The following is a 25,857-nucleotide window of genomic DNA, read 5'->3' on the forward strand; positions in this document are numbered from 1 at the left end:
ACGGCCGCCGCGGCGGGGTCGCCGGAGCCGGAGCCCGGGGCCCGGCCCCCCGCCCTCCCCGGGCCCAGGGCCTGCCCGCCCTGCGGGGGCCGCGGAACGGGGTGGGCCGGCCGCCTGGGCAGCCTGCGGCGGGCTCTCCCGCACCTGAGCGCGCTCGCTCCCCGCGCGCGGACACCTGCGCGTCTTTTGTTAAATTAGTTAGTTTATTTATTTTATATTCATTTATTTCATGATGACACTGGTTGATGAAATCCAGTAAGTTGCAGCCGTACACCTCGACGGTAAGGCATACATATGTACCCTGTGTGTTCGCCTCCCACGGTGAGGAGTTCTTTCTGTCACCACGTGTTTGACCCCTCTACCTCACCTACCTCCCCTCCCCCTCCCCTTCCCCCTTCCCCTTCCCGGGGCGCCGTGGACGGGAAGCGCGTGGCGTTTCCAAACCTTCCACCGCCTCTGCACCGCGGACTTACATGACGGGGGTCAGGCAGGGAGCTCAGGGCACTGCACATCCCCAAGGGAGTGTCCCCCAAGGACCGCTGCACACGCGCCCAAGGGGGACACAAAAGAGGCCAAGCTGGTGACGAAGACAGGGACCCGGAGGGCCCGTCCGAGGGCAGAATCGGGACGTGGCCCAGGACGGCACCCTGCGCCTGGCTGGGGACAGTGTCCGCTCTGTGACGCCACAGACCCAGACGGGTGTCCCCACACTCCGTGCGAAAATGCACCGTCGTCATCCCGGGGCCGGCGGGGACCCCTCACAGGTCTGGGCCCCGGCGCTGGGCGTGGAGGCCCGCGGGCCGCTGACCCCTTAGGAGGGTGGGACCGCCTCCTACGCAGGGAAGGACGTGAGTAAAGGGACCACGCCGGGCAGCGCGGCCAGGGCCCGGACGCCCCTCTGCACAGGCCGGGGGCGTCCACTAAATTTGCAAACTCAGAGCACTCAGATTTTGCCACATCGAGAAGTCCAAACAGCTGATTCTCTACATTCATTTCTTCTTACAAATAAGCGATCTTTCCAGAGGCCACATTTCTTGGACTAGGTTATCACAACCATCCCATGTGGGACCAAACAAGGTCCACCGCCCTCGCGCAAGGAGGGGTGGAACGTACTAGAAACACACACAGATTTGGTGGGACACACAACTCGTTGCCAAATTACGCTCCACGCTCTTCTAATCAGATTGTCCGCCCGGCCACGCCCTTGCGCACCGAGTTTCAGCGACTTTCTTCTCATTACCTTCCCGCGAGTCCGCAGGACACACTGCGAACGCCCCGAGGACTGGCAGACGTACTCACTTCCGCGGTACCAACGATTAGCGAACTGTCTGAATACGTTCGAATGTTGATTTAATGAATGTTGCGTGAATAAATGAATGAACGATGGAGTCACTTATCTGATTTAAAAAGAAAAAATGTATCAGACCCAAGGATACACATACCCACGCGCCTGCTACAGGGCTTTGATTGTAACAGTTTTATTATAGCCCAGCTCAGATCTTTTGGGGAGGGGGCGGGGAAGAAAAAACTTTTTTTTTTTTGTCATTAGCCAGAGTAATAGCTAATCAAAAACAGGGGGCTTTCCAGCCCCCAACGTCCCTCGCCTGCAAGTCCGTTTGGTCTTGTACGCCAAAAGCCCTGTTCATACGGAACGACATTCCTTGTACCTCGGTCTCCAGCTCCTCTGCTTTCAGCCTCCTCTGCTCCCTGCCTGAACCCTGACCCCCGAAGGGCTGGCTCTGCCCTGCCCGGCAAGCAAACGAACTCCGCGTCGCTGGCTGGTCTGCTCACTTTCAGTTCCCGCGGTCTTCACGTCACTCTCTGACACCGCGTGAACCCGTGTCCCTCTGTCTTGACCAGAGATGTATATAAATGGCACAGCTTGATGCGGTGACGCGAGTTTAGGAATTGAGCAAATGAAAACTGGGTTCAGATCCCAACTCTGTTATTTGCAGTATGAACAAGTCAACCCGCCGTTTCACAGTCTCTCCCCTGTATCATGGGAAATGTGGTGCCTAGTAAATAATCAATCAATAGACGGCAACTTGACCATAGAGAACTCAGCAGACGTTAATGAAGTCCGAGATGCTTCTACATCTGATAAGACCTTTTCAGTTTCAATTGCCACCATTGTATCTCTAAAGGCAGAAAAAGCTTCTCTCTCTCTCTCTCTCTCTCTCTCCCCCTCCCTCCCTCTCCCTCTCCCTCTTCCTTTTCCCCACCCCCTCACCGCAACTCCATTATTCCAAGTCACAGTTAAAGCCCTGTTTTGTAATTCACATCAGCCCTATATATGGGAATCCAAGGAAATTGGACTTGCATTTACTCTAAGCGCCCATCCCAGTTTATAGTCAAAGCAGGGATAAAAAATGTTTAGTCTCACTGTTGTCATGACCATCCCCATCCGCTCAGACACATGCCGTGCAAAGCAGCATGCTCGTGCTGTGACATTTGTAGAGCACTGTATCATTTACGATCAGCAAAGATTGCTCAATTAAGTGGATAGTAACTAAGTAGCCACGACCTTTTATCAAATGCCTGTATGTGAGCCTGCACTGGCAAATAAGAAACAGGGTTAACCTGACCTGCAGTGGTGCTGAATTTCTCATTCCTGTCAAACCCTCAGAAGTATTTTTCCCTGGAGAAAGTTATTAAAGGAAAGAAAAAGTACTCTAAGAACTGCTGTTGTTATGAATATGTATAAAAAAGTAAAACTAATCACATGCATACATGTATTTATTTCAATATCTTTAGTAGAGTAGATATAGCACATTAATTTTATTAGGGATTAAAACCGACAAAATGAAATGTCCCTTTATTAATTTATACATCCATAAACGGTCACGTCATGTACATGGTGGTTGTGAATTTTCATAGGTCATTTTCCCAGGAGCTTGAGACTTATTGTCTGTTTCTTTAAATTTTACAAATTCTGTAATGAATTCCCAAAGGTTCCTTAAAAATACATAACAAATAAATGTAATAGATCAGAAAAATGTACATTAAGCATAAATAAAAATTTTAAAATAAACATCTATTTTAGGACACATTTACTCAAAAACACAAAGTGAGTCTTTGCAATCTTGATCTCGGTTTTAAAGATTTGTTTCATTAGAGTTTTTGCCTCGAATGTAGCAAAAATTTTCTGTATTTACGGGCAAATCCTCTGCAGCATTTTCCAGGTTAAGTGCAGTATGGCGGCAGGGGTAGATCTACCTCGAAGACGTTGTTTAAACTCTAGATCCGTTTACTCCTAAGGCTACAGAAGCAGCCCACCCACCTCTGTATTTATAATTCTATGTCGTTTTTCCTTCGAGGTCACCCAACGTGATATAAGACCCCACAAAACCGAGATCCACCTGTGTGGCTCACCCAGCACCTGCTCTAACACCTTTTTCTCCATGACTTTTTCTACTAGGTAAGCTAGGTATAAAATACATTATTTTCCGGACTCCTTTCGCAGCTAAGCCTGGCCTTGGGACATGCTGCTGGCTGATGAGATGTGGGCGGAAGTCCCCAGGAAGGGATCTCCTTCCCGAATGAAACAAATCCTCATGAGAAGCTCTTGGAGACTTCCCCTTCCCCTTCCTTCCTCCGTGGAACACGGACCCAATGCCTGAGGACGGCTATGTTGAGGCTCTAAGGAGGAAAGCCGTACTCACATTGCTAAAAAAAATACATACAGATTAAGGTTCTTGGGCACAGGGAGGACTATATTCGAAATTAAGACTTGTGAGTGTAAGCCCTGCGAAAGCGCTGTCCGGCCCAGGCTAGTGTTAACCGTGAGGCTTTGAGACTAGCCGGAGGTCGTTCCTCAGTTTCCTGCATCCTGTGGCTGATACTCACTGCTGCTCATCGCCGCTCATCTTATGCTTCAGCATGCACTGCTTCAGCTGGTTTTCGATAATCTTCCAAGAATTAGAAACATTCGGTCACGTACGATGACAACAATATTGAATTCAAATAGATTTTCACTTCCAGAATCAGGCATAACATACTCATTCATACTATGCATCATGCATATGGAAGAGAAACAGAATTATAATCTATTAAGCAGCAAATCGTTGGCATGTATGAGAGGGGGGGGCGTCCTGAAAGTCATCAGAGAAACAAGTGCGTTCTATTCCTTGTCATCAAACAAGTTCATTAAGATTAATTGTTATGTGTGGAAGGATTTAGAGAAATGGCCAGTTCTGACAGGCACATTCAACTATTTAAAAAGACTTTTTATATATTAGTTTATACCTGACCAATTTTGAGCTAATGTCTGCATAGTCATCTATTCTTAAGATTATAGAAAGCTATCATTTAGAAAGATGCTACATATGCTCTTATTTGGTTTATGAAATAATACGAGAAGGCACTAAAGGAAATGTTTCTGTTGAAAAAAAAAAAACATTGATTCACAAACACTTACACATATTTTCTTCTTTAAAACTTTGTTTGCTGTTTCCAATTTTATGGCTTCGATCTGAAGGAGAAATGATTTTAAGAGGAAGACACAAGGTTAAGAATGTTTGTTAAACACTTTCCCCATTTACAGGACAAAAAAAAAGTATTATGTAAAGGTTGTTATTCTCATTTCAAAAGTGCCCAATTGCACTCCATTTAAAGACAGAAAAATAAACAGAGCAGGACTGGAAAAACCTTTGGTAAAACAGAAAGACCTTGGCCCCGGGGTCAAAATCTACACAAGGTGCGGGTTGATGTTACGAAACATTAGAGTGTTTTAGGGAAACTTCGGAGTAGAAGAGTTTCTTATTTTTCAGAACTAATAATAGAATTTATTAAGGTAGCTGGATATGCTATAAAAATATAAATATCAATAAGTCACATATAGACCAGCAATAACTGATTATACACTTTAATTTAAAAAAAAAACTTTTTAAAGTTTTCATCCACAATAGTAATAGATGCCACAAAGTCACAAAAATAAGCATAACGAAAAATACTTAAGAGCAATGCATAAAAATAAATTAAATAAATATACAGAGATCCTTAATGGGAGTGGTAATATTGTAAAACTGTCACTTTTTGCCCAAATGAACCTACAGATTCATTGTAAGCACAATCAAAATGGCAAGAGTATTATCACTGGGACCTGAAAATTACCGAGACACTTCCCTTGACCTAAAGGAGACCGAGCGAATCCTGTGAATGAGAACATCCGAATAATTGCAAACAAATGATGACGGGCAGAGCTGTGAAGACTTGGTCTCTCATGCATCCAACGTACCGAAAAGAATTAACGATTATATTAGTGAGGCCGGGCAGTGCATAATGAAGAACCTAGGCCGAGTTTAAATTCTAATCCTACTATTGGCTCACTGTGGCCTCGGTCAAGTTCGTTAGCATATTCGTGCCTCAATTTCCTCACCCAAAAAAAGAGGGTTAATAACAGCAGCTGCCTTTTACTGTCTCTTAGGGTCGTTGGGAATAAAGTGAAATAGTATTTTTTTTTAATGTTCGCAGCCATGTTTTGGCGCACTGTTAATCCTTGATACATTTACTTATTTTTCTTTGGCTTAGAATTAATATATTTCATATTGAGAATCAGAAATCAATTATTTAATGAGATAATAAATGTAATTCTATTGTATCTCCTAGTATTTGAATTAAGGAGACAAATATAAATAACAAATAGTTAAAGTAACAGGACTTCGTGATAAGGGAATATTTATAGGGAATCTTCTAGATTTGATACATTTAAAGAGATGTTAATTATGAAAGAAAAGTTTACATAATTTTGGCTTTACATCATGCTCACAACATATAAAGCTAAAATTCATCTCTTTTCACTGTTCGAACATTCTACTATAAGTTAGTGTTTGTTCTCAGAACATTATTTAGTTTTTTAAAAAGAGAAGACTCGTGAAAAACACAGAAGGAAATCTGAAAATACGATTTTAAAAGAAAGAGAAAAATCTAAACAATTTTGGACCACTACTGCCTTCCCATACACTTTCTAAATCTGCTTAAAAGAGAAAAAAAAAGAGTAGTTCTGAGAAAATATGTTTAAAAAAAAATCGCATTTCAATTATAAACTCTACCACCAGTAGTTACATTGAGGCGGATTCTGCACAAATACAAAAGGCAACAGCATAAAGGCCGGGCGCCATGGTATTTTAAAACACGGATTATAATTTACAACTCACTGCTCATCAGTGGCGTTGCTGCAATAACTGTGAAAGACTATTTTTAGTAGAGTCGACCTTCCTTCCAACGGCAGTAACTCGTCCCTGTCTGCCCGCATAATTGCACAGCTAACTCAGAATCTAACTAGTGAGTCAGCGTGGGGAATTATGAAGTCTAAGGGCTTCGGAGCCCAGAAAGAATTAAGTTCAAATCCCACCTTTACCAGCTCTGAACTGCATCACATGGTGCATGGTACTCAACTGTCGCGACCTCCGGCTTAAACTACTTGGTCCATATTAGACACTAAATGACGGAGGCCATTATTTTTATGACAGGCATTTCTATACAAAATACGAAATTTTAAGACAGTTCAATTGACCTAAAAGAGACCCAATTTGACCCTTACCAAGCCCTATAGAATTTTTGTCACCTTGTATCTTTGTCGTTTCAGCTAGATCTCTTCATTATTCCAATCATTTGCAAATTGCTTGCTACAAATGTTTTAAAATGAAAAAATATGTGGACCAAAATTTACGTGATTTTTTACTCTGTTGAAAAATCAAATTCTTCATGTGCTTGCCAAAGGTTTCGAATGAAAGAACATAAACATTCAGATAAAGAAACTGCATACCTCTAAGCTTTTAATCTTATTCTCAGTGATATGCGAAATCCCTGTATGGATCAACGTTGTTTTAATTTCTCCTTCGAGGTCTCGAATGTCGTCCCATTTCTTCAGTATTTCGCACCTTCTCTTTTCGACCTTCTCAATAAGAGTGAGTTGTTCCTCGTCCATTACGTTTTTCTCAGATGATTCTGAAAATATTTTTTAAAAGAAAGTGTCACTGTGTTTACTATCTTAGCCCTTATTAATAACTTAACATACTCATAACGGTATTATATTATATATATAGGTTTTACGTAGCTGTAAAATATAATGAAACTTAAACTCTGAGCACATCGTCGAAATGTCCCGATGCAAAACCGGGGGTCCTTCCCCCTTCAGTGCCTCTATGTAGTCAGTGTTCACTGCACCGTGAATTTGAGCACCCAACACAATGTGGCTGGGACACAAGGATGACCTGGCCAGAAACGTGTGACTAAGTTGAAGCTGGAAAGATGAACAGGGGTCAAACGAAGGAGCGGGCGGGGGAGGGGGGGAGCGGGGAGCGGAACTCGGCGCATCGGGTTATCCGCGGGGAACGTCGCGATCCGGCGCTGGGGAGAGGGCGGCGGGTCCAAGCCGGTCAGGTCCGTGAGACGCCGAGGTTCCGTCCGCAGCGCGGGAAAGTACACGACCAGGGGCCGCGGAGGCCGCTTCGAGAGCCGCTGAGCCGGGGAGGAGGGATGGGGGGTGGAGCGGGGCCGGGGCGGGGGCCGGGGGGGGGGAGCGGGGGGGGGGGCCCAAGGCGCAAGGACACGGGGACAGGCCGGACGCCGTTCAGCAGGGCTTGGGAACCGGCCCGATCTGGACGTGGCGAAGCGGGCAGACAGCCGAGCGACCCCGGGGTCCCGGCCGGGCAGCAGCCGGGGACACATTCGGGGGGCGGGGGGGGGGGGGGGATGACGGGGCCAGCGCAGCACAGAGGTGACAGCGAGCTGCCTTGACCCCAGCGTGGCCGCTGACCACGCGCCGCGCGGGGAGGAACGGGAAAGCTGCCGGCCAGCCGCCTGGGGACGCGCGTCTCCCTGTGTCTGGGTGGTGACATTCACGTGCATGGCTGGGAACATGCGGGGAGGGAGAGAGAGGGAGGGAGACAGAGAGACGGACAGACAGACAGAGACGGGTACAGAGAGGGAGAGACAGACAGACAGGGAGAGGGGTTGTTTGATCTCGGACGAGCGTTCACACCTGTGGGACACTCCACTGAGCGGCTGGCTATACACATCTCAAGGCTGAAAAGACATTTTAGCAGGAAAGGGGTTTGGGCGCAAAGTCAAGCTGGCTCCGACCGACAGCCCTGTGGACGGAGCACAGGAAGGGGCTGGGGGCGGACGGGGCCCCGCCGCCGCGGGCGCCTCGTTACCCAGCAGCTCGGGCTGCCCCGGGTTAGAGTGGTGAGGCCGCATCTTTGGGGAAAGAAGCGTTACGCCTCTTTGATGGCAAAGAAAAGGCAGTTGGGAGGAGTGGATCCGTGGGACAGTGGGCAGCGCGTCTGCCTCACACGTAGCAGGTCCTGGGTTCCGGCCCCAGTGGAGCCACAGCCCATGGTCTCTGGCCATGCCGCTCTGAACAAGCCTGATGTCTGAAGCTAAGCAGGGTCGGGCCTGGTTAAGACTTGGATGGGAGACCACCTAGGGAGACCAGGCGCTGTAGGTGTAAATAATATAATAAAATTAAAAATAATAATAATAAAATTTAAAAAATAATAATAATAATAAAAAAGCGGTAACCCTTGCACACAGTAAACGAGGCAGAGGTCATTGCCGACATTCGACCAAATCGGGGAGGAAGGAAAACGTGAAGCTAAGTTCTGAAGTCCAGGGACAGGAGTCGGGCAGATGAGCGAACTCAGGGCGGAAGCAGTCCTGAGGCTTCCTCGGCTTCCTCGCGAACTGAGAGAAAGTACGAGACGATTCCTTTGATTTCTGCCTCAGCCCCCACCGAGGGCTTCAGTAGGCGAGGGGGCCAGTCCAGCGACCCAGCTGTCACCCCTGTCCTACCAAAGGGGAAGACCAAGGGATGGCCACAGGGAGGACGCCCCAGGAAACCGCGACGGCTCTGGAATGAGCCGCTTGGGGACCGCAGGGGAGGAGGGAGGCGGGGCCCCCACTTTCTTCCGCAGCTCCGAGAGAGAGTCAGAAATACTGAGCCGGGGCCCAACATTTAGGAACGTGAACCGGGGTTTTGGGAAACCAGCGACGTCCTTTCGTAGCCTCTGCCACCGTTTCGTTCACCATCAGCCATAAAGCCCTTGGCCTCTCGCAAGAGACCGCGAGCCGCCGGAGCCCAGCGCGGGTGCAGACAGAGCGGGGACAAGGGGCTTCGGAGCCCCGAGAAGGGCTCAGAAGACAAGCAGGGGGCCAGCCCAGGCCGCGCGAGGGGCCCCAGGGACTCGGGTGACGAGAAGGCCCGTGGAAGACGGCCAGCCAGGCCGTGACACTTCGTTCCTGGAAGGGGAAATCAGGACGGTGGCGGGAACCTGGCGGGCCACGCTCTGCTGAGAACCTGAACCAGCCAAGACTCTTATCCTAAAACGGCCGAGAGGACAAACAGTGACCCGGCCTGGGTCAGCGCTGAGCGAACTTGGAGGGACGGTGGCATTTGACCGAATCCTGGTGTGAAGTCAGGTGAGCAAGATACTTAATCGAACTGTCCTGACTCTTTAATCGCATTATAAATTGTGTTTATAATTTTAATGTAATCTGAATATCCATTCCACGCACATATTTATAAAATACAATCACTTTGCGCAAACCGTGTGCCGTTCCTCACGGTGATGACAGGCGGGGTGCCGGGCAGGCCACCGCCCCCACCGGCTCTGTGTCCCTCCCTCACGTGGACAGGTGACCACACCTGACGCTCACAGGACCCGAGGGGGTGCTCGTCCCCGTCCGCTTCTCAGCCTGCAGACAGGCAGCTGAGCCCACCCAGGTGGAGATAAGCTGGAGAACCAACCGGCACATCGCCAGCCGGCGCCGCACCCCGCCACCGAGGCCCAGGGGACAGGGCTCCAGCGGGGCAGGGACGGCGACGGCACCCAAAGGTGCCCTGAGACCCCGCCACGGCCCACAAAGGGGGCCTCGCCGGCTGGGGATGGAGCCGCACGAGGCCACCGCGCCGCGGCCGCCAGCGTGGCCCTCGGGCTGCGCACGACCCAAGCTCCTGGTGCCTCCAAAGCCCCGTGTGCTCCTTGGGACGCTTCCTCCAGCGTGAACGACCCCTGGGCCTCCGGCCAGCCCTAGTCGGATCCGATGCCCGCCTCACACTGGTCATTGTCGTCTGGGTCTATTCCAAGGTCCAAGCCTGACCCCATTCCCCCTGCCTGCGCCCCTGACTTGACTCCGTATCCCAGTAAAGACCCACAGCCCTCAGCGAACACGCCATGGGGCGCAGGCTGCACCTGCTTACAGAGACACGAGGTGACCGAAGGGGACCGAGGCGATGGGACCTGGGACCACCGCCTTGACCTGGGTGGACCGCTTCCTCGTGCCTTTACAGTCATTTCACGGACAGCCCTTGAGATTAAATAAAAGCTCACTGAGCTTCTAAAGAACTTGATGGGGGGAAATGGTTATTGTAATTTAATAATGTCACTGAAAAACAAACAAACAAACAAACAAACAAACAAACACGTTCTGGGCTCAGGAGGGGCAGGCGGCCAAGAACCGCGGGCCAGGTGTGGGGGCCCCTGACCGGAGCGCACAGCGAGGGCGCGTCCGGGCCGGCGCGCGGGGCACTTGCCTGAGGTTTCCTTAGCGGCCCGCAGCAGCCTGCGCTCCTCCTGCAGCTCGCTTCTCAGTCTGCGGTTTGGTAACAGAAATGGCGACATGTTAGAACCCCATCCAGACCTGATTTCTTTACATAAGCCTTTTTTTAAAAAAAAAAATGCAAAATAAAAACTAGTCTTCCCAGCTTCTAACAAGAAAAGGTAGATGCATCGCAAATGAGAGCCTTAATTAGTTCAGTTAAATAAACCAAAGAATTCTTGCCAAGACTGCATAAGCCACTAGTTAATGTAAAATAAAGGACTTTCCACAGTGTTTATCATATTATTTTGTGACTCGAATTTCTACGAAGCAAGGAGGCAAAGAAACTAGCTTTCTATCCTCTGGGGCAGACGACAGGCCAAAAGCAGCGGCAAGGTCTCACGGATGCTCGGCTAAGGCTGCGTTTTCCCTCTGCGTTGCGATCTCATCCCGCAGAGAGGATTCGCCAGTTCCACTGCATTTAAACTCAAAATGAAATAGAAGAAACTAAAACGAGGGAATAAAAACCTTCGTAGGATCTTCGTACCCTCTTCCTGGCTCGAAATAAACGAAACCGACTATCTCGTGGCGAATGGACTTGGAGACACAGAGGAACGGTAAAAACTGCCGCGCACGCCCGGCGCTTCGTTTGCCGCCATCGGCACCGCGCGCGACTTAACGCTGCGAGACAGCGAGCGGTGAGAGGAAACAGGCGGCGTCGGGACCCTCGACTTCAAGCAACTGAGACTGAACGGCTCGATGACAACGGCGGCTGCCTTGTCGACGCACAAGTCAGGACCGTCCGATGGCCACACGCTTCAACGTTACCGTTTTAAATGCTGCTCGTGTTTCTAGTGCGTCAGCTGAGCTGGTCGGGGTCCCATTTTCCGTTTTCTCTTTGCAGCCGTTTGTGAAGACCAAGACTGTTTGCACCTCTGGATCTCGTGCTTTGGGGCAGCGTGTGGGATTCCTAATCCTAGGGGACATTTGACTGTCGAAGTGGCCGATTGTGTGTGTGTTGCTGTTTCGGGTTCGTTTGTTTCGTTTCGTTTCCATTTTTATCTGGTAGGTGTTTTTTTTGTTGTTTTTTTGTTTTTTGTTTTTTGGGTTTTTTTTTGAGGGAAGGCAGGCGGGTGACGGGAAGGGCTGTGCGCCCTTGGATTCTCCTCCGTTGTGGGGTTCTAAACCCCCCTTCCTGGCTGCTCTTTCTCCTCCGCGCCGTTCGGGAGGACGCCAGCCCCCTCCCCGCCACCCCGGGTCGCCACATCAGAGCTGCTCGCCGGCCTCACTCACCTTCGAGTCCGTCCCTGCGCTTGGTTTTTTGGTGTTTGGTTTTGTTCCCTGTTTTGTTTTCTTGAGAATATTTGGGGGTGCTGTAATCTTTTTTTAAAAATCCTTTCCAAAAAGTATGTCCTATACAATTGCTGTTTCATACTGACAGACTAGCACACGAAGAGGTTACATGAATTTTTTTAGGTTAAATAAATAGAATGGGCTTTCGTAAGAGGGTCCTGGGTTTGTGGTACTCTTGTCTAGCAAATGAAGTCCTCAGAGACCACCAGAGAAGAGGTGAGATGCCTTCAGAATTGGCCCCCCCCACTGCCCCCGGAGGCGGCAGATCTGGAATGTCCCGTTCACACGTGACGGCTAGTGGAGGACGGGCGCATGCCTCACCCAACGGAGCAGGAAAAATGTAAATATATGTTTGTCACGCGATCTTAAAATACCGTAAAATAGTGTGAGTTCCACAGAGATCGAACCGGATGTCCCCTCACTTGTCATTATGCTCCAGGGCCCCGTTGATGGCCTTCACAAGCGCCCTCAGCTCCTCCTTGGCCTGGCCGATGGCCGCTCTCCTCCAAGACCACTTCTCCAGCTCCTGGACCTGAGCCAGCAAACCCTGGACGGGACAAGGCCACATGGACAGCACACACACACGGGGCGGGAGAGGATTTTCCTTTTTCGTTATTACAGTCTACTCAGGCTGTCCTGAGTCAAAATACAAACTCGAGAGACGGGGCGGGGGGCGCGTCAGAGGGGGGAGGCCTGTCATGTGCAGATCTGCGTAAACCGTTTCTTCCCATATTTTAGGGTTTCATCATGTAGAGAGTTCTAAACGTACGCGGTTCTTTTCGCTGTTGGTTTGTGCAGGGAGGACATGCTGGCAAAGAGCATCCGCGTCCCTGTCATTTCTTCTAGATTAGTGAGAAACCCTTCCCCTCGGTCGCCCCCGGGGAGACAAAGCCGGGCCGCGCCCGGAGGTGGGTGACAGGGGCCTTGCCCCGGGGTGACAGGCCATGGGCTTCCGCAGCCGAAAGCAGCCCCTGGGCCCCCGGGAGGCGACGCCCTCCGTTCCGGTGTGGGCCGGGGACGTGCGCGCACTCGGAAAGCGAGAGCCGGTGGAGCCCACCGCGCCCTGTGCAGCAGAAGCCTGTCTCCCTGCGGATAAAAATCCCCAAACGGAAAAGCGTCAGGCGCGTGATTCTGGATGAGGGAGGACGGTTGAACTGGCCTCGGTGATGCTGAGAGAGGGAGAGGGAAAGAGAGAGGGAGAGAGAGGGAGAGGGAGGGAAGGAGGGAGGGAAGGAGGGAGGGAAGGGGGGAGGGAAGGGGGGAGGGAGGGGGGAGGGAAGGGGGGAGGGAAGGCGGGAACTACTATATTCTATATTCTATTCTTTGTAAATAATATACGTATACAGAGCAAGGAACAATATTTTCCAATTTATAAGGCAGGATTTTCAACTTTATTGAATTTAAAATGTCTAGCACTGCCTGAGCTGCCGTTCCGGGCACTCGGCTTCCATGAGCGACCGTCACTCCCGCCGCCTGGCTTCCGTGCCGAACAGCCGCGGCGTGGCTAAGCGCGGACGGACGCCCGGGTCGGTGCCGCGTGCGTGCGGCGGCCTCCGCTTGGGGCACACGGCGCGGTGCCCGCCGCCGCGCCCCTCCCGTCCCTGCCCAGACGCCCCTCTCCTCACGGGGACGCCGGTCCCTAGGTCAGGACCCGCCCTCGCGACTCACTAGACTCGCCTCCATCGGCCGGACCCGGCTGCCAGGCGGGCACCGAGTCTCGGAGGACGCTGTTCGCGCCAGCGGTGGCCTCACGGGGAACGCAGAAACGGGCGGGTGTCGACGAGACGATGACTCACGCACACTCACACGCACACACACGCACACACACGCGCATTCACACACACGCACTGTGACCATACTCACACACAGAGACATGGTGACCACTGCACGCACACTCACACCCTCACACGCTCACACTCACGTGCACACACTCACACACTCACACACTCACACACTCACACCCTCACACACTCACACTCTCACACCAGGGCGGCCGACGGTCAGCAAAGGACAGCGGAAAGCAGCTGAGGACGCTGTTCTGAGGCATTCGTGGGACGTTTGCTCACTTTCACGTTGCTGTCGTAAGAAGCCACACAGCTTAGTGGCTTAGCGCGCGCTGACCACCCCCGTTCCGCTGGGCGGGGGTCTGAGTGAGCCTGGCAGAGCCCCGCGCCTGCGGGCAGGGCGCCGTGGGCCCGTCCCCCGCTGGCTGTCACCCCCCGTTCCCCAGACCCCCGTCCCCTCGGGCCCCACAGCGGCCTCCGACTGAGAGCCCAGCAGCCGTGGAGTCCACTCCGCTCGGGTCCCCCTGAGCCCCTGCCACCATGCCCCCTCCGTCCCGGCCAGAGTCCTCTGCTCTCAGGGGCTTGTGTGGTTAGATCGGGCCACCCCAGTAACCCGGGAGGACCTCCACGTCACGGTCTGTGCCTGCCTGTCGCGGACACCTGTGTGTCAGCCGCCCGGGAGGCGGGCTGCAGGCGGAACCCAGGCTCGTCGCGGGCCGGTACCTGGTACTGTGCTGTGTGTGGCGACTTCAGGAGGATGGCCATGTAGAGTTCGTATTCATTCTACACAAACGAAGAGAAAAATGGCCTTCAGAAATGTGCTAGGAGCTGATGCCGGCCTGTCAGCTGTGGCCTGCGTAAATATCATGGAGGTCGAGGATGTCGGTCTAGATCATTCCGAAATATAACATATTCCTCCCAGACATTTGACAGTGTGTGCACTAAAACATGCAAAACCTCGCCTCAGAATAGCACCGTAACAATGCCCCGACACACGCACACGCACCCCCTCCTGCCACACGGAAGTTCCCGGCTTGGGTCCTGCCGGCCTGCCAGGGACAGGGTCCCCAAGCGCGGGGACGTCCTCTGGAGAACGGGCCGCCCCATGGCTGCCTCTAGGTATCTGTCGTCACCAAGGACTTGGAGAACGGCGGGTGTGTGAGTGACCTCCTCTCGACTCGGCCTCACCGCGAAGGTCACTGTCATCGTGAAGCCACGACAAACAGACCCTTCCATAAGGAGTCACAAGGGTCACGTGCGCACAATTCCGAGAGCATACGTGGGACGTGGTACAGCCGTTTGACGCTCACAGACACGGGAGCTTAGCGGAAAGAGGGGCTGGGCGAGCCGGCCAGCGGTCACTCCGCACGGCCCGCTCACGACTGAGGCGGCCGCGGGCGCCGTCCTTCGGGTCTGTGTGAGTGACTTTCCTTGTCTACGGGCTGGAGATGTGACACTCAGCAAAATGTCCAAGAGGCTTCAGCTCCCGTGCGCAGAACGTGGCGCCCGGCCCCCAACTGTTACGTGGGCGAGTGCGTTCCCGTTACCTTGACCTCCTTCAAGATGTCCCCGAACAGCAGCGAACTGTTGCAGATGTCCTCAAAGACGGCCGCGAGGACCTGGAGCTTGCTGAACTGCCGAGGGTCGCACACGCACACCTTCTGCAGCTCCTGCGGCGAGAGGGGAGGGCCCTCTCAGCGCGGCTTCGTCTCCCCGTCTGGACAGTTCCTCAGTGAGGCCGAAATGCCTGTCACCGGGGTCCGGCTCCCACCGCCCTGGACGCCCCGCTGGCCGGCGGCCAGCCAGGTGCACCTGCCCCCTGCACCAGAGCCGAGACCCCTCCGTCCACCTGCTGGGCCGAGGTTTGTGGCTCTGGCCCTGGTTCTCCCTATTCCATGCCCTTCCGTGGGAAGTTCGAGGACTCACGCCGCCTCCACAGCGACCCCCACTCTTCCCTTTCCCATCCGTCCTCCCCCCCAAACTCTCATGGCGCTCGGCGTGGCACCGCACACCTGTATTCTCGCCTCCTCCCTGGGTCCTCACCCTCCCACGCGGGACCCCGGTCCCAGCCCCCCAGTGTCCCACGCTCATGCACCTCGGGCCGCAGGTGACTGGAAGGCGGACCTCGCCCGCCCTGGGGACCGCGGCACCGCCCTGCTCAGCCTGCGCCCCCTTTCCCAGCGAGTCAGGCGAGGCTTCCCCCGGTGCCCTGCCGGCCCGTGGACCTTCGTTCACCCCTGTGTCCAGCGACTGTGGACCTGCCTCCGACCCACCAGTTTCCAAGCCCGGCCTGCTGGGACACGGCGCTCAGTGTCACCCCGCCCTGGGATGCTCCCAGCAACCCCATGGGGGTGTAAAGAAGGCACCCGGTGGGGAGCCGCATCCCGCACGCACGCACAGGGCCTGCGGGCTCGGGGTGCTCCGCGGCGCCCCCCCACCTGCTCCAGCTTCTCCCCGTGGCACAGCGCGGCCTGGCTCCTGGCCAGGTCGCTCCTCAGCAGGTCCTGCTTGGCGACCACGTCCCTTTGGAAGCGCAGGAAGGCCCGGTACTTGTCGGCCCTCGTGGCGCCCGCCAGGTGCGAGCTCAGGTAGCGGTGCTCGTCCTCGGCCCCGGCCGCGGCCTCCAGCGCGCACTGGCGGCTGGAGCCGGGCGCGCGGCCCCGCAGCACCCTCACGTCCGGCCACCTGAGCTCCTCCCGCGCGCGCCCCGGCCCGGGCGGCGGCGCGTCCCCGTCGGGCACGTGTGGCCCCGGCGCCAGCGGCCGCGGGCTCAGGGCCGTGTGGACGGTGAAATAGGCCCAGGCGTCCTTCATGGCGGCGACCCTCGGGGCCGGCAGCTCGTCGGCGCCCGGCGCTCTCGGCGTCCTCGGCCTGTGGGCGTTGCGCCAGTGGTACAGGATGGTCTCGGGGGGCCTGTAGAGCTTGCTGGGGTTCAGGTGGCCCGAGGTGTAGAGGGCGACGTCGTCGCTGTGCTCCTTCTGAAGCCCGTTCAGGAGCTTGGCGAGGCTGCACCGGACCCTGGTGCCCCGCGGCCTGCGGCGCTGCCAGCCGGGGTGACCTGTGGGGACAGAGAAGGCGACCCTGGAACAGCTCACGACCCGTCCCGCGGACGAGCGGCCGCTGGTGCGCCGCGGGGCTGGCGGACGCGGGGTGCGAGGCACGCGGGGTGTGGGGTGCGGGGCGCGGGGCGCGGGGTGCAGGGCGCGGGCGCGGGGTGCAGGCGTGGGCGCGGGGTGCGGGTGCGGGCGCGGGGCGCAGGCATGGGGTGCGGGGCACGGGGTGCGGGGTGCGGGGCGCGTGGGGCACAGGCGCGGGCGCGGGGCGCGGGACGCAGGGCGCAGGCGCGGGGTGCGGGGAGCAGGGTGCAGGCGTGGGCGCGGGGCGCGGGGTGCGGGGCGCGGGGCATGGGGCGCGGGCGCGGGGCGCAGGCGCGGGCGCGGGGCGCAGGCGCGGGCGCGGGGCGCGGGACGCAGGGCGCAGGCGCGGGGTGCGGGGAGCGGGGTGCGGGGCGCGGGGCGCGGGGCGCGGGGTGCAGGGCGCAGCTCTGCTCAGAGTCCAGGACCCTGCGCGGCCTGGAGGAGGGAAGCCGGGCGTTTTGATTCAACGCACACGTTCTTACCATGCTGGCAAAAATTCTGGAAGAAAAGTTTGAGTGTAGCTGTCATTCTAACGATGCCTAAAGACACCTTCCCTACGCGGCAAGGAAAGGTGGGGACCTGTCTCCGTTTTAGTGTCTCAGGAGTCCCTGGCCAAACCCCTCGGTCTCTGGTGAGTCATGCGCCCCCCCCCCCCACTTGGAGGAGGATAATGAGCCACACAGTGAAACTGGCTGTGTCGACAGCGGCCCCGACGCCCGGCACAGGGGCCCCTGCTTGTCACAGGTCTCGGCCTAGAGCTCGCTTGGGCGCATGGCCCAGGACGCCCGACGGCGGGAAGCCTGGCTTTCTGAGTCCGGCTCCTAACGTGAGCTCGGAGATCTCACAGACCCTCCCGGACCCACCGTGTCCCCCTCCGCCGTCAGGACCACGCCCCTGCTCGGCAGGCGCCTGACGGCCACACCCAATGGCTTTGGGCAAAGGAGCCCGTGGCATGAGAGGGACTCCCCCAAAACGGAGCCCACCTTCACCAGGCGCATCCAGGCAGCACCTCACTACACGCACCGGGAGAGCATGAGAAGGGCCGGCCTCGGGGTGAGGAAGGGGCTTCCTGCAGGGCCGGGCGCCCCGAGGCCAGGCGGCAGCTGGCCTGTGGCATGGGCTTCCCAGAGAACCCGCGCGGGCGCCCGAGACTCTCCCCTACCGATTCGCTTCTTACTGCAAAGAAACCACTTATGAAACGTTCGGATAGCGATAGGTCGACTTTTCAGGACACAGATGATCATTAAATTCATGGAAGGCAACAGCACTTGAAGAAAGCGCTGAAATCACGCTGTGTTCGCCAGGCTTCTCCAGAGCACGGCCGCAAGAGTGCGTGTGTGGGATGCGCGGTGTGTGGGGTGTGTGGTGTGTATGTATGTGGTATGTGTGCGTGATGTGTGTGTGATGTGTGTGATGTGTGCGGTGTGTGATGTGTGTGGGGTGTGCGGTGTGTGTCGTGTGTATGGCGTGTGTGTGGCGAGACAGAGGACTTGATTGTGAGGAACTGGCTCGCTCTAGTACAGTCTGGCAAGTTCTAAACTTGCAGCTGAAACTTCTCGCTGCTGGTACTAGGGCCATTTGCCCAGGGAGGGGCCAGACTGACGTGATCATTTATATTCTTTATTTTTAACAGTGTTTTATTAACACAATTCGTATGCCGAGTGCTTGCACGGGGAACAGAAGTGGTCAAAGCACTTACAGGAGGCAGGCGCTACGACCTCCTCACAGATGGTCAAGTCAGCTGCGTGTGGCCAGGTGGCCGGCCACCTCCGGGGCCAACGCTCTCAGCTGCCCACTAACGACACGTAGAACAGTGCAAAATGCACCCGGAAGTCGTAAAACAGACTTTCTTTTAACAGATTCAGACTGTGCTCAGTCCAACAAGCTTCCTGTCACCCCCAAGTCTGCTGGGCGGGAAGTCGGGTCCCTGCGTGTCACGTGTGGCAGAGCCCAGCCTCAGACTGTCCCTGCCTCCCATTCTCAGCATCGTGACAATAACCCAGCCTTCGGGGAGCCCAGGACGGGATGTTCTCTGTACACAGCAGGTCGTGGTCATGCGGCTCGGACTGGAATGGCTGTGGCCTGGGAGGGGTCCTGCAGTGGGACTTTTCTACAGAACACAGGGACAGTGCCTAGAACCCCCCCTTTATCCCACCTCCTCCCAGAGCACACACATGCACACAAACACACGCACACGCGCACACACTACACATACTACTCACACACGCAACACACACCACACACAGGCACACATAACCATTCACACATCACACACACCACACACCACACACGTCACACACACATGCACACACACATCACACACATGCACATGCACACATACACACCCCACACACGCACACACACCACTCACACATCGCACACGCAATACACCCCACACACATCACACACATGCACACACACATCCCGCCTATTTCCTTGGTGCGTTGTTACTAGGTTTTCTGGGGTGGCGGCTCATCCGGGAATTCAGCCCTAAACTCGAGTGTCGCGGGCTGAGTTGCAGCCCCTGGGAAGGTCCCCGTTTTTCACACTGGGTTCTGGGCAGCTGAGTTGCTAAGCAATCAAACGTCAAACGAACATCTGACAGCAAACGCGAAACGCCCTATGTCCACTTACTGCTGAGCTCAGCCTCCTCGGCCATGGCCGCTTCCCCCACCGGTCCGGCTGAAGCTCTGCGGCACCGTCACCCAGGAGACAACAAACATTCTAAGTCCCTCTGCGTGTTCTGCTGCCTGGCAACCAGGACACCAGCTGCGTCACCGGAAGGTCCCCGCCCCCGCCTCTCTGAAGCCCCGCCCCTCCGGCCGGGAGCGCGGCTTTGCTGCCGTGTTTCACTCTTTCAAATGATCGCAACGCTGCGTGTGGGTCGAAACACAACGCCCTTCACTCGCTACTTCCTCCCCAGGGCTTAGGGAGCGAGGCGACGCCTGCGGCTGGCACCTTGCGCGCGCTGCGCGGGCGGGCAGCGCACAACTCCCCTTCCACGGGCGGCCTAGCATTGACTTATTTTGTTGTGACTGCAATGAATTCATCTGCCAAAATCACACAAGCCTCCCGCAAGGCCAGACTTCCACGCAGAATCACCGAGAACAGCCCACCGTGCAGCTGTTTCGACAGGCGTTGTGCTATTTTGCCTTCCGCCTCTAGATGGCGCCAGAACACACGCTAAAACCCGCCCGGGGCCCCTGAGGATGCGCGCGACACATTCATCCCACCCTCCCAACGACTTCGTGTGTCCGCGCGCCCTTCCGCATTCTGCAAGAAAAAAAAAAAAAGGAGCGTTGTCTGCTCTTGCCACTTTGCTAGAAATGCAGAAATGCGCGATCTATTCTCCGTTCTAACGATGCTCAGCGGGCGAGGAGAGCGCCTGCTGCAGGCGCAAGGAGAGAGGGGCGCACAGGGGCGAACCGGTCCCCGGAGGCAGTGAGAAGGGCTCCCGAGCGCCCGGGGTGGGGTGCAGATGCACCCGGCAGGAGGGCAGCAGGGGCCTTGTCATCGCAGAGAGGCGGAGCCTCGCGTGCGATCACGGCAGCTAACGGTCGGAAAGGTAATTAGTCAAAAATAAACATTTTTGGTTACTGCTTTGTCAGCTGTTGAAGACTTGTGCAGAAATGGACGAAGTTGAAACGACTTTCTGACCCTGTGTGCTGCCTGAACTCCAGAGGTGTGACACGGACGATGCGTTGAAGGAACTTCAGGTGGCCTGAGCTATATTTATTACCAACCAGACAGACAGACAGGAAGGGCGGTGTGGGGGCGGCGGGGGCGCAAGTGACCGCAGCGCAGGGCCAGGAGGGGGCGCGGGTGGCTTCTGCAGACGGCAAGGACTTACTGAAAGGTTTTAATGGGAGCTCCCACGAATTCGCACGTCTGTCGCTACACGTTGTGGACGGCGAGGGGTGACATTTCCCATTCTGCACAAGGTGCGCAGACCCTCCCGCGCCCCGACTCGGTGGGAGGAAGGGGTGTCCGCCCACCCCAGGCAGAGGCCGCCGGCCGCCCCTCGCCTTCTTGCCTTTTTATGGTCTCGCCCTAAAGGTGCTTTCTGCACTTTATTGTTGAGTGGTGCTTGAGGACAAATGACATGATGACAAGACCCAAAAGGTTGAAAAAATGGACCATGAAAATGCTCTTCCTCACCCAGCCCCAGCGTAGAACAATCCTTGTGTTTCTACATAAAACGATATTGTCTTCACTTTCAAACTTCGCTTACGACTTGTCTAAAATTTCCCCCATGTTCCACTGAAATGTTTTGTCACCTTTGACAACTGTGCCGGGGTCGTCGGGTTGGAGGACGCTGTGATCCCCCCATTCGAAAGGATGAAAATGGTCCGGTAACGGCGTTCCCGACGGGCTTAAAGCTCAGCGAGGGGAGGAGGGCGACGAACCTCGCTCCCCCGGCCCCCGCCCCGCCCACCCCCCTCCCCCCGGGCCCCGCAGCCCAGCCGGGAAGATGCCCGCGAGCCGACTGCCCACCGGGCGTTCTCCGACTCGAGGGCGGCCGGCTGCTCGCCCCTTCCTCCCCTGGGGCTTCCCTCCGGGAGGTCATTGCAGACCAGCCCAGGGGGAGCCCGGGCCTCCGTCGCAGGCGCAGGACGCCCTCGTGCGGCCGTGCGTCCACGTGCGGACTCGACAGGCCGCCCGCGCTGTTTGCTCTGGCGCGCCCCGCCCCGTGGCCCCCAGCGCCGGCCTGTGCGTCATCCCCCAGGGCAATGGGCAGGGAGGCGTGGGGAGCGGCCGAGTTGGGGGACCGGCCCCCCCCCCCCCCGGAGCACGCTGGGCCTGGCGGGCTGTTCCCCCAGGCTGCCGGCAGGGGGCCCTGACCCCGCGCTCCCCAGCAGGTGTGGCCTTCGGCAGAGGGCGTGGCCGGCCCGTCTGAGAGGGGAATCCGCGCGCAACCTGCAGAGGAGACGAGGAAGGTGTCACAGTCGCTCTTAGTGACAACGATGGCATCGCAGGGGAGCCGCTCAGGGACGGCCCCTTCCTTCGCTTCCTGCTGCCGCCACTTACATCTCGAAGTTGAGGTCCCCAAGGCCGGGGTGCGGCGCCCACGCAGGTCTCTGGACGGAGCCCAGGGGCGGGCGGCGCCGGGCCCTCTGGTGGCTCCAGGGAGCACCGTCCCCGGCCCGCCCGGCGCCCGGAGGCCCCCGCGTGCCCGGCTCCTCCCTCCTCGAAGCCGAGTCCCGCCTCGCGGCCGCCGGGCCACCTCCGCCTCCCACGGCGGGGGCCCCTCTGACTGCACGGAGCCCCCCGAACCGCTCAGGTCACTTCCTCTCGCTCTCAGGTCAGCGACTGGAGCCTCGTTCCACCTGCCACCTGCGCCCTCCATCACGCAAACTGGTACTTTCGGCCGCTCCTGGCGTGGGGTCGTGGATCTCTTTGGGGACCGTGATTCTGCTGACCGCAGCCCCCCAGAGTCGCTCGCGCTGAGGCTGAGACCCGAGAGGCCAGAGGGAGGGGCTGTGGGCCCCGGGCGCGGGCGGGGGGGCCCCAGCCACCAGCTGGCGATGGACGCAGGGCCCCCCGAGCTGCGACAGGCACTGCTGACCGCCGCCAGCGCGTGCGGCGTGCGCGCTCGGCTTGACTTTTTGTGGCTGGGGAGATCTGAGCTTGTTTCACTAACGGAGCCACGGGACGCAAAGCTGGAAGTCTGTGAGGCGGGGACATCGCCGTCCAGACCCCATGCGTGTCTGCAAGGCGCAGGCCACGCGTCCGAGGAAGCCGGGCAGACGCGGGGCCGACGCGCCCGCCCGGCGCCCGCGGAAAACCGCCAGGCGTCTCCCCCGGACCGCGGGCGCAAGGCGGCCCGGTCGCCCCCACCGCGGTGCGGTTCTCAGGAGAGGCACCAGCGACCGGGAGCAGGATCGCGTGGAGGCGGGGCCTCGAAGGCACGGGACCCCTGCCAGGGTGGCTTTGCGGCGGGGGAGCCCTGGGATTGTGGCCCTTTCATGTCCCCAGGGAGTGGCGCCGACCCTGCCGTCCCCTCCCCAACTCCTTTCCAATTCACACCAGCAGCTGCAGGACACAGGACACCTGACGGTCCGCCCACTGCTTTAAAAAATACGGGGCCCTGCTGGTGACTCCAAGTCTTAGCCACACTTCGCTTGTATTTTCACTGGGAACAAAGACCTGCTCACATTTTAATTATAGTAATAATAATAATAATAATAAATAATGATGATAGGAGGCCTGTTAGCACCTGAATATGGAAACGGACAGAAGCAACAGTCGCATCTCCCTGGGGGGCACCTCAACTATTAGAACCGAAAACCCGAGACCCTGAGCCAGCGCTATCAGCAGAGCAAATCCACATTTCACTGGCCTTAAATTCAGTGAAACAGTTTATTCTAGAACTGTACTTAATGTGCCTCGAAGTTTCATTTGTCCAATGCAGGAAACTTAATTTAGTCACGTTCCAGTAAATTCTACGTAGCTTACTGGGTCCTGAATTCCCCTGGGCTTTGACTCTGGAGCTGGGGCTGCCCCCTGACCTGAGGGCCAGGGCGGCCAGGTGGGCGTGGGGGCGGGGCGCGTGAGGGCCTTCGGGCTGCACTGTCCCCGGGGCTCACCCCTCTGACCTCCGCCCTCTGTCCTCAGCGCTGTCCCCTGAGCCAGCCCATGCTTCTCTGGTCGGTGGTCGCCGTGGCCCACCTGTCCCCCATCCACTCTGAAGCCACATCCCTACGTCGTACCTGAGTCCCCTCCTGGTTGCTGGGCTCTGGCTCCACCACCTCAGGAGCTCGGGCGGGGGCCGTCCCTGTGTGGAGTGGCGGTGAGGGCCCCGTTTCCCTGGTCACGGAAGACGCTGCTGCTCTTCTATCCTTGCGTCTGAGGACTCGGCTGTGAGGTGGGCCACGCTCCAGGTGCCGAGGAAGAGTGGGCGCGAGGACCCTCTGGCTCAGACTCCATGACACTGCGCTGGGGGTTTAATTCCCTGCCCACCAGGGTTCTGACTGGGGGCAGGGGCGGGGGTCGGGGGGAGAGGGGGTGGCCTGGTCACATTCGTCAGCCTTTCCAGTCCTCCCTTCCCCATCCAGACAACCCTCCGTCCTGGGGACAGAGTCAGGAAATGTCGGCTTGTAGCTGCCCAGATGGCCCCATACGTCACTCGAGGTTAAGCAGGTGTTATTTGCCTGATGTATTTTAGCATACGCAGTTAGTGGCCCCAAGGCCCAGAGTTCTACCCAGTGACACAGCCATCCAAAGGCGGTGGACTTTGTCTGAACAGCCACAGCCACCAAGGAAGAATCCGGAAGTTGTTGCAGAGACAACTACATGGAGACTTTACCTTCTAGTCACTTCCCTTTGTCTCCTCAGCAACAGTCAAGTAAAACTCCACATCTGCCGTGCGGTGGGGTGGGGGCGGGGGTGGGGGCTCCCTGTCACCTGTGGTGGCAGCAGCTTCCGCTCCATTGGGAGTTGTCACCCCCCCCAGGAACGGCGTCAGCCGCGTACCTGGACACGTGACAAACTGTCACAGGTGTGCTTGCCAGGTCTGTAAACGTGCCCCTTCCCTCCCCTCCCTCACTGGTCCGTGATGACAGAGATTGGGGGACAGTGGGGGAACGCACAGCAAGCAAGGGCATGTGACGGAGGCGTGGGCCAGGCGCAGGCCTCACGCCCAGACCTGGGGGACACCCGTCCGCTCCCCACCCCCCCCATTTCTCCGCCCTGCATCCCTTCCACAGGGCCCTGTGAGACGCACGTCTGTGCGACCAGCGCTGCTTTCCCGGCTCCTCTTGCCCCAGGCGATAACGTGATGGGGCGATGCTCCCCCCCTCGCAAGCTCCTTGGCACCAACCGGAACCGGGCGGCACCAGGCGGCACCGCACAGGCACCCGATGGCACGCCCGGGGCCCAGACGCAGACTCTGTGGGCCCCACAGGGGCCCGGGCTGCACCCCGATCTGCATCCCGAGGGACCGAATGGGTTTGTGGCCCTGGGAGCGCGCGACTCCCGTGTTCAGCTGCACGGGCCCCAGGTGTTGGGAAGAACCCCGTGTGCGGCGTGGCCGGAGCCTGAAGGCTGGCGCCACCGACAGCTCCGGGTGCGGCGGCCGCTCCCTGGGGCCCCCGCGGCCGGGGCCTCTTCCTGGAAACGTTTCCGTCCCTCGGTCCCAGACTCACCGCCGCCCGGCTCGCGGCCACCAAGGTCTGGGGACGCAGCTGACACTCAGCGCCCTGGCCCTGAGGACTTGTCCCGGGCCCGCCCGCCGAACACAAGCCGAGGCGCCCAGCACACGGCTCCTCCCAGCAGAGTCTGGAAGACGAAGCCGCAGGTCTGCGCGCCACGCCCCTCCCTACAGCGATGCTAAGGCGACAGGCGCATGAAGCCCTGCGCCAGGCAGGGTGACCGCCCGCCCCCCCCCCCCCGGGCTCCGCCCTCAGGGTCGCAGCTCCACGCTGAAGCCGTTGCTCTAACTGAGCGCAGCTTCCCGGGGTCCTTAAACCGCTCAAACGACACCGCGGAGTCGGCATGCCATCTCATATAACATTTACGTTTGTCTCCTCCTTTCTGCTGGCCAACGGCTGAAGCAGACGCGGACGGACGTCACTGCCGCGGGAACGCGGTGTCTTCGAAGCACCAGGCCCGAGCGTCTGTGGCCGAGGGTCACGGAGCCACTGCGAACCCCCCCGCCCCCCACGTCCTTGCCTCCCCCACAACTGAGCCAAGGATGCACGCGAAAGGCGATGTTTTAAAAAGTCTGTATTCAATTATCACACCAAAGGATCTCCATTAAAATTATGAACATCTCTGAATATATTTCGTGTATCGTACATATATATACTTCGTATATATAATTACATATTGACAACAGGTTTCTTGCCGCTCCCTAAAGCATGTGAGTGACATGGAGGCAGGTTGCGCGATGTGTCGTCCAGATGTGCACATGTCTTGGCTGTGTGAATCGTGAACTTATTTACAACTTGCCTTAGGTTATCACCGATGATCACTGTTCTATTATACAAACGTTAACGGTAAAGGTTTCTTTTCAATACAAAGACTGCGAATGAATACATGAA

At 56.7% G+C, this 25,857-nt stretch overlaps 2 protein-coding genes across 5 annotated transcripts; one reads left to right on the plus strand and one right to left on the minus strand.

Annotated features, from left to right (window-relative positions):
- Positions 1–2,243: 2,243 nt before the first annotated feature.
- On the minus strand, positions 2,244–19,553 carry CUNH6orf118 (chromosome unknown C6orf118 homolog). Of its 4 annotated transcripts, XM_036223507.1 has the most exons (11): positions 18,516–19,045; positions 17,299–17,992; positions 16,118–16,737; positions 15,227–15,349; positions 14,403–14,462; positions 12,318–12,442; positions 10,538–10,596; positions 6,767–6,948; positions 4,418–4,471; positions 3,847–3,908; positions 2,244–2,955 (listed from the first exon to the last, which is right to left on the minus strand). In XM_036223507.1, the coding sequence occupies exons 2-11, from the start codon at positions 17,342–17,344 to the stop codon at positions 2,847–2,849; spliced, it is 1,440 nt and encodes a 479-aa protein (XP_036079400.1). In that variant the 5' UTR covers positions 17,345–17,992; positions 18,516–19,045; the 3' UTR covers positions 2,244–2,846. The 4 variants fall into 4 exon arrangements, with proteins under 4 accessions (XP_036079400.1, XP_036079408.1, XP_036079412.1 ...); XM_036223515.1 differs by lacking the exons at positions 17,299–17,992; positions 18,516–19,045 and adding an exon at positions 19,451–19,553; XM_036223519.1 differs by having other exon boundaries at positions 2,840–3,908; positions 17,299–19,045.
- Positions 19,554–19,705: 152 nt separating this feature from the next.
- On the plus strand, positions 19,706–23,749 carry LOC118605805. Its single transcript, XM_036225228.1, has 3 exons — positions 19,706–20,532; positions 21,676–21,890; positions 22,119–23,749. Exons 2-3 carry the CDS (start codon positions 21,781–21,783, stop codon positions 22,912–22,914), a joined length of 906 nt encoding a protein of 301 aa, XP_036081121.1. The 5' UTR covers positions 19,706–20,532; positions 21,676–21,780; the 3' UTR covers positions 22,915–23,749.
- Positions 23,750–25,857: the final 2,108 nt, after the last annotated feature.

Source organism: Rousettus aegyptiacus, unplaced genomic scaffold, assembly GCF_014176215.1.
Source record: "Rousettus aegyptiacus isolate mRouAeg1 unplaced genomic scaffold, mRouAeg1.p scaffold_m13_p_1, whole genome shotgun sequence".
Classification (NCBI taxonomy): Eukaryota; Metazoa; Chordata; class Mammalia; order Chiroptera; family Pteropodidae; genus Rousettus; species Rousettus aegyptiacus.

Excerpts from the sequence above, each read along its gene's own strand:
- LOC118605805 (XM_036225228.1), top strand. The coding sequence starts at position 21,781 with ATGGCATCGCAGGGGAGCCGCTCAGGGACGGCCCCTTCCTTCGCTTCC. Across the intron at positions 21,891-22,118 it reads GGGGTGCGGCGCCCACGCAG|GTCAGCGACTGGAGCCTCGT; the intron begins GTCTCTGGACGG and ends TCTCGCTCTCAG.
- CUNH6orf118 (XM_036223507.1), bottom strand. The coding sequence starts at position 17,344 with ATGACAGCTACACTCAAACTTTTCTTCCAGAATTTTTGCCAGCATG. Across the intron at positions 15,350-16,117 it reads ACGGGGAGAAGCTGGAGCAG|GAGCTGCAGAAGGTGTGCGT; the intron begins GTGGGGGGGCGC and ends CTCTCGCCGCAG. Across the intron at positions 3,909-4,417 it reads TTTTAAAGAAGAAAATATGT|ATTATCGAAAACCAGCTGAA; the intron begins GTAAGTGTTTGT and ends AATTCTTGGAAG.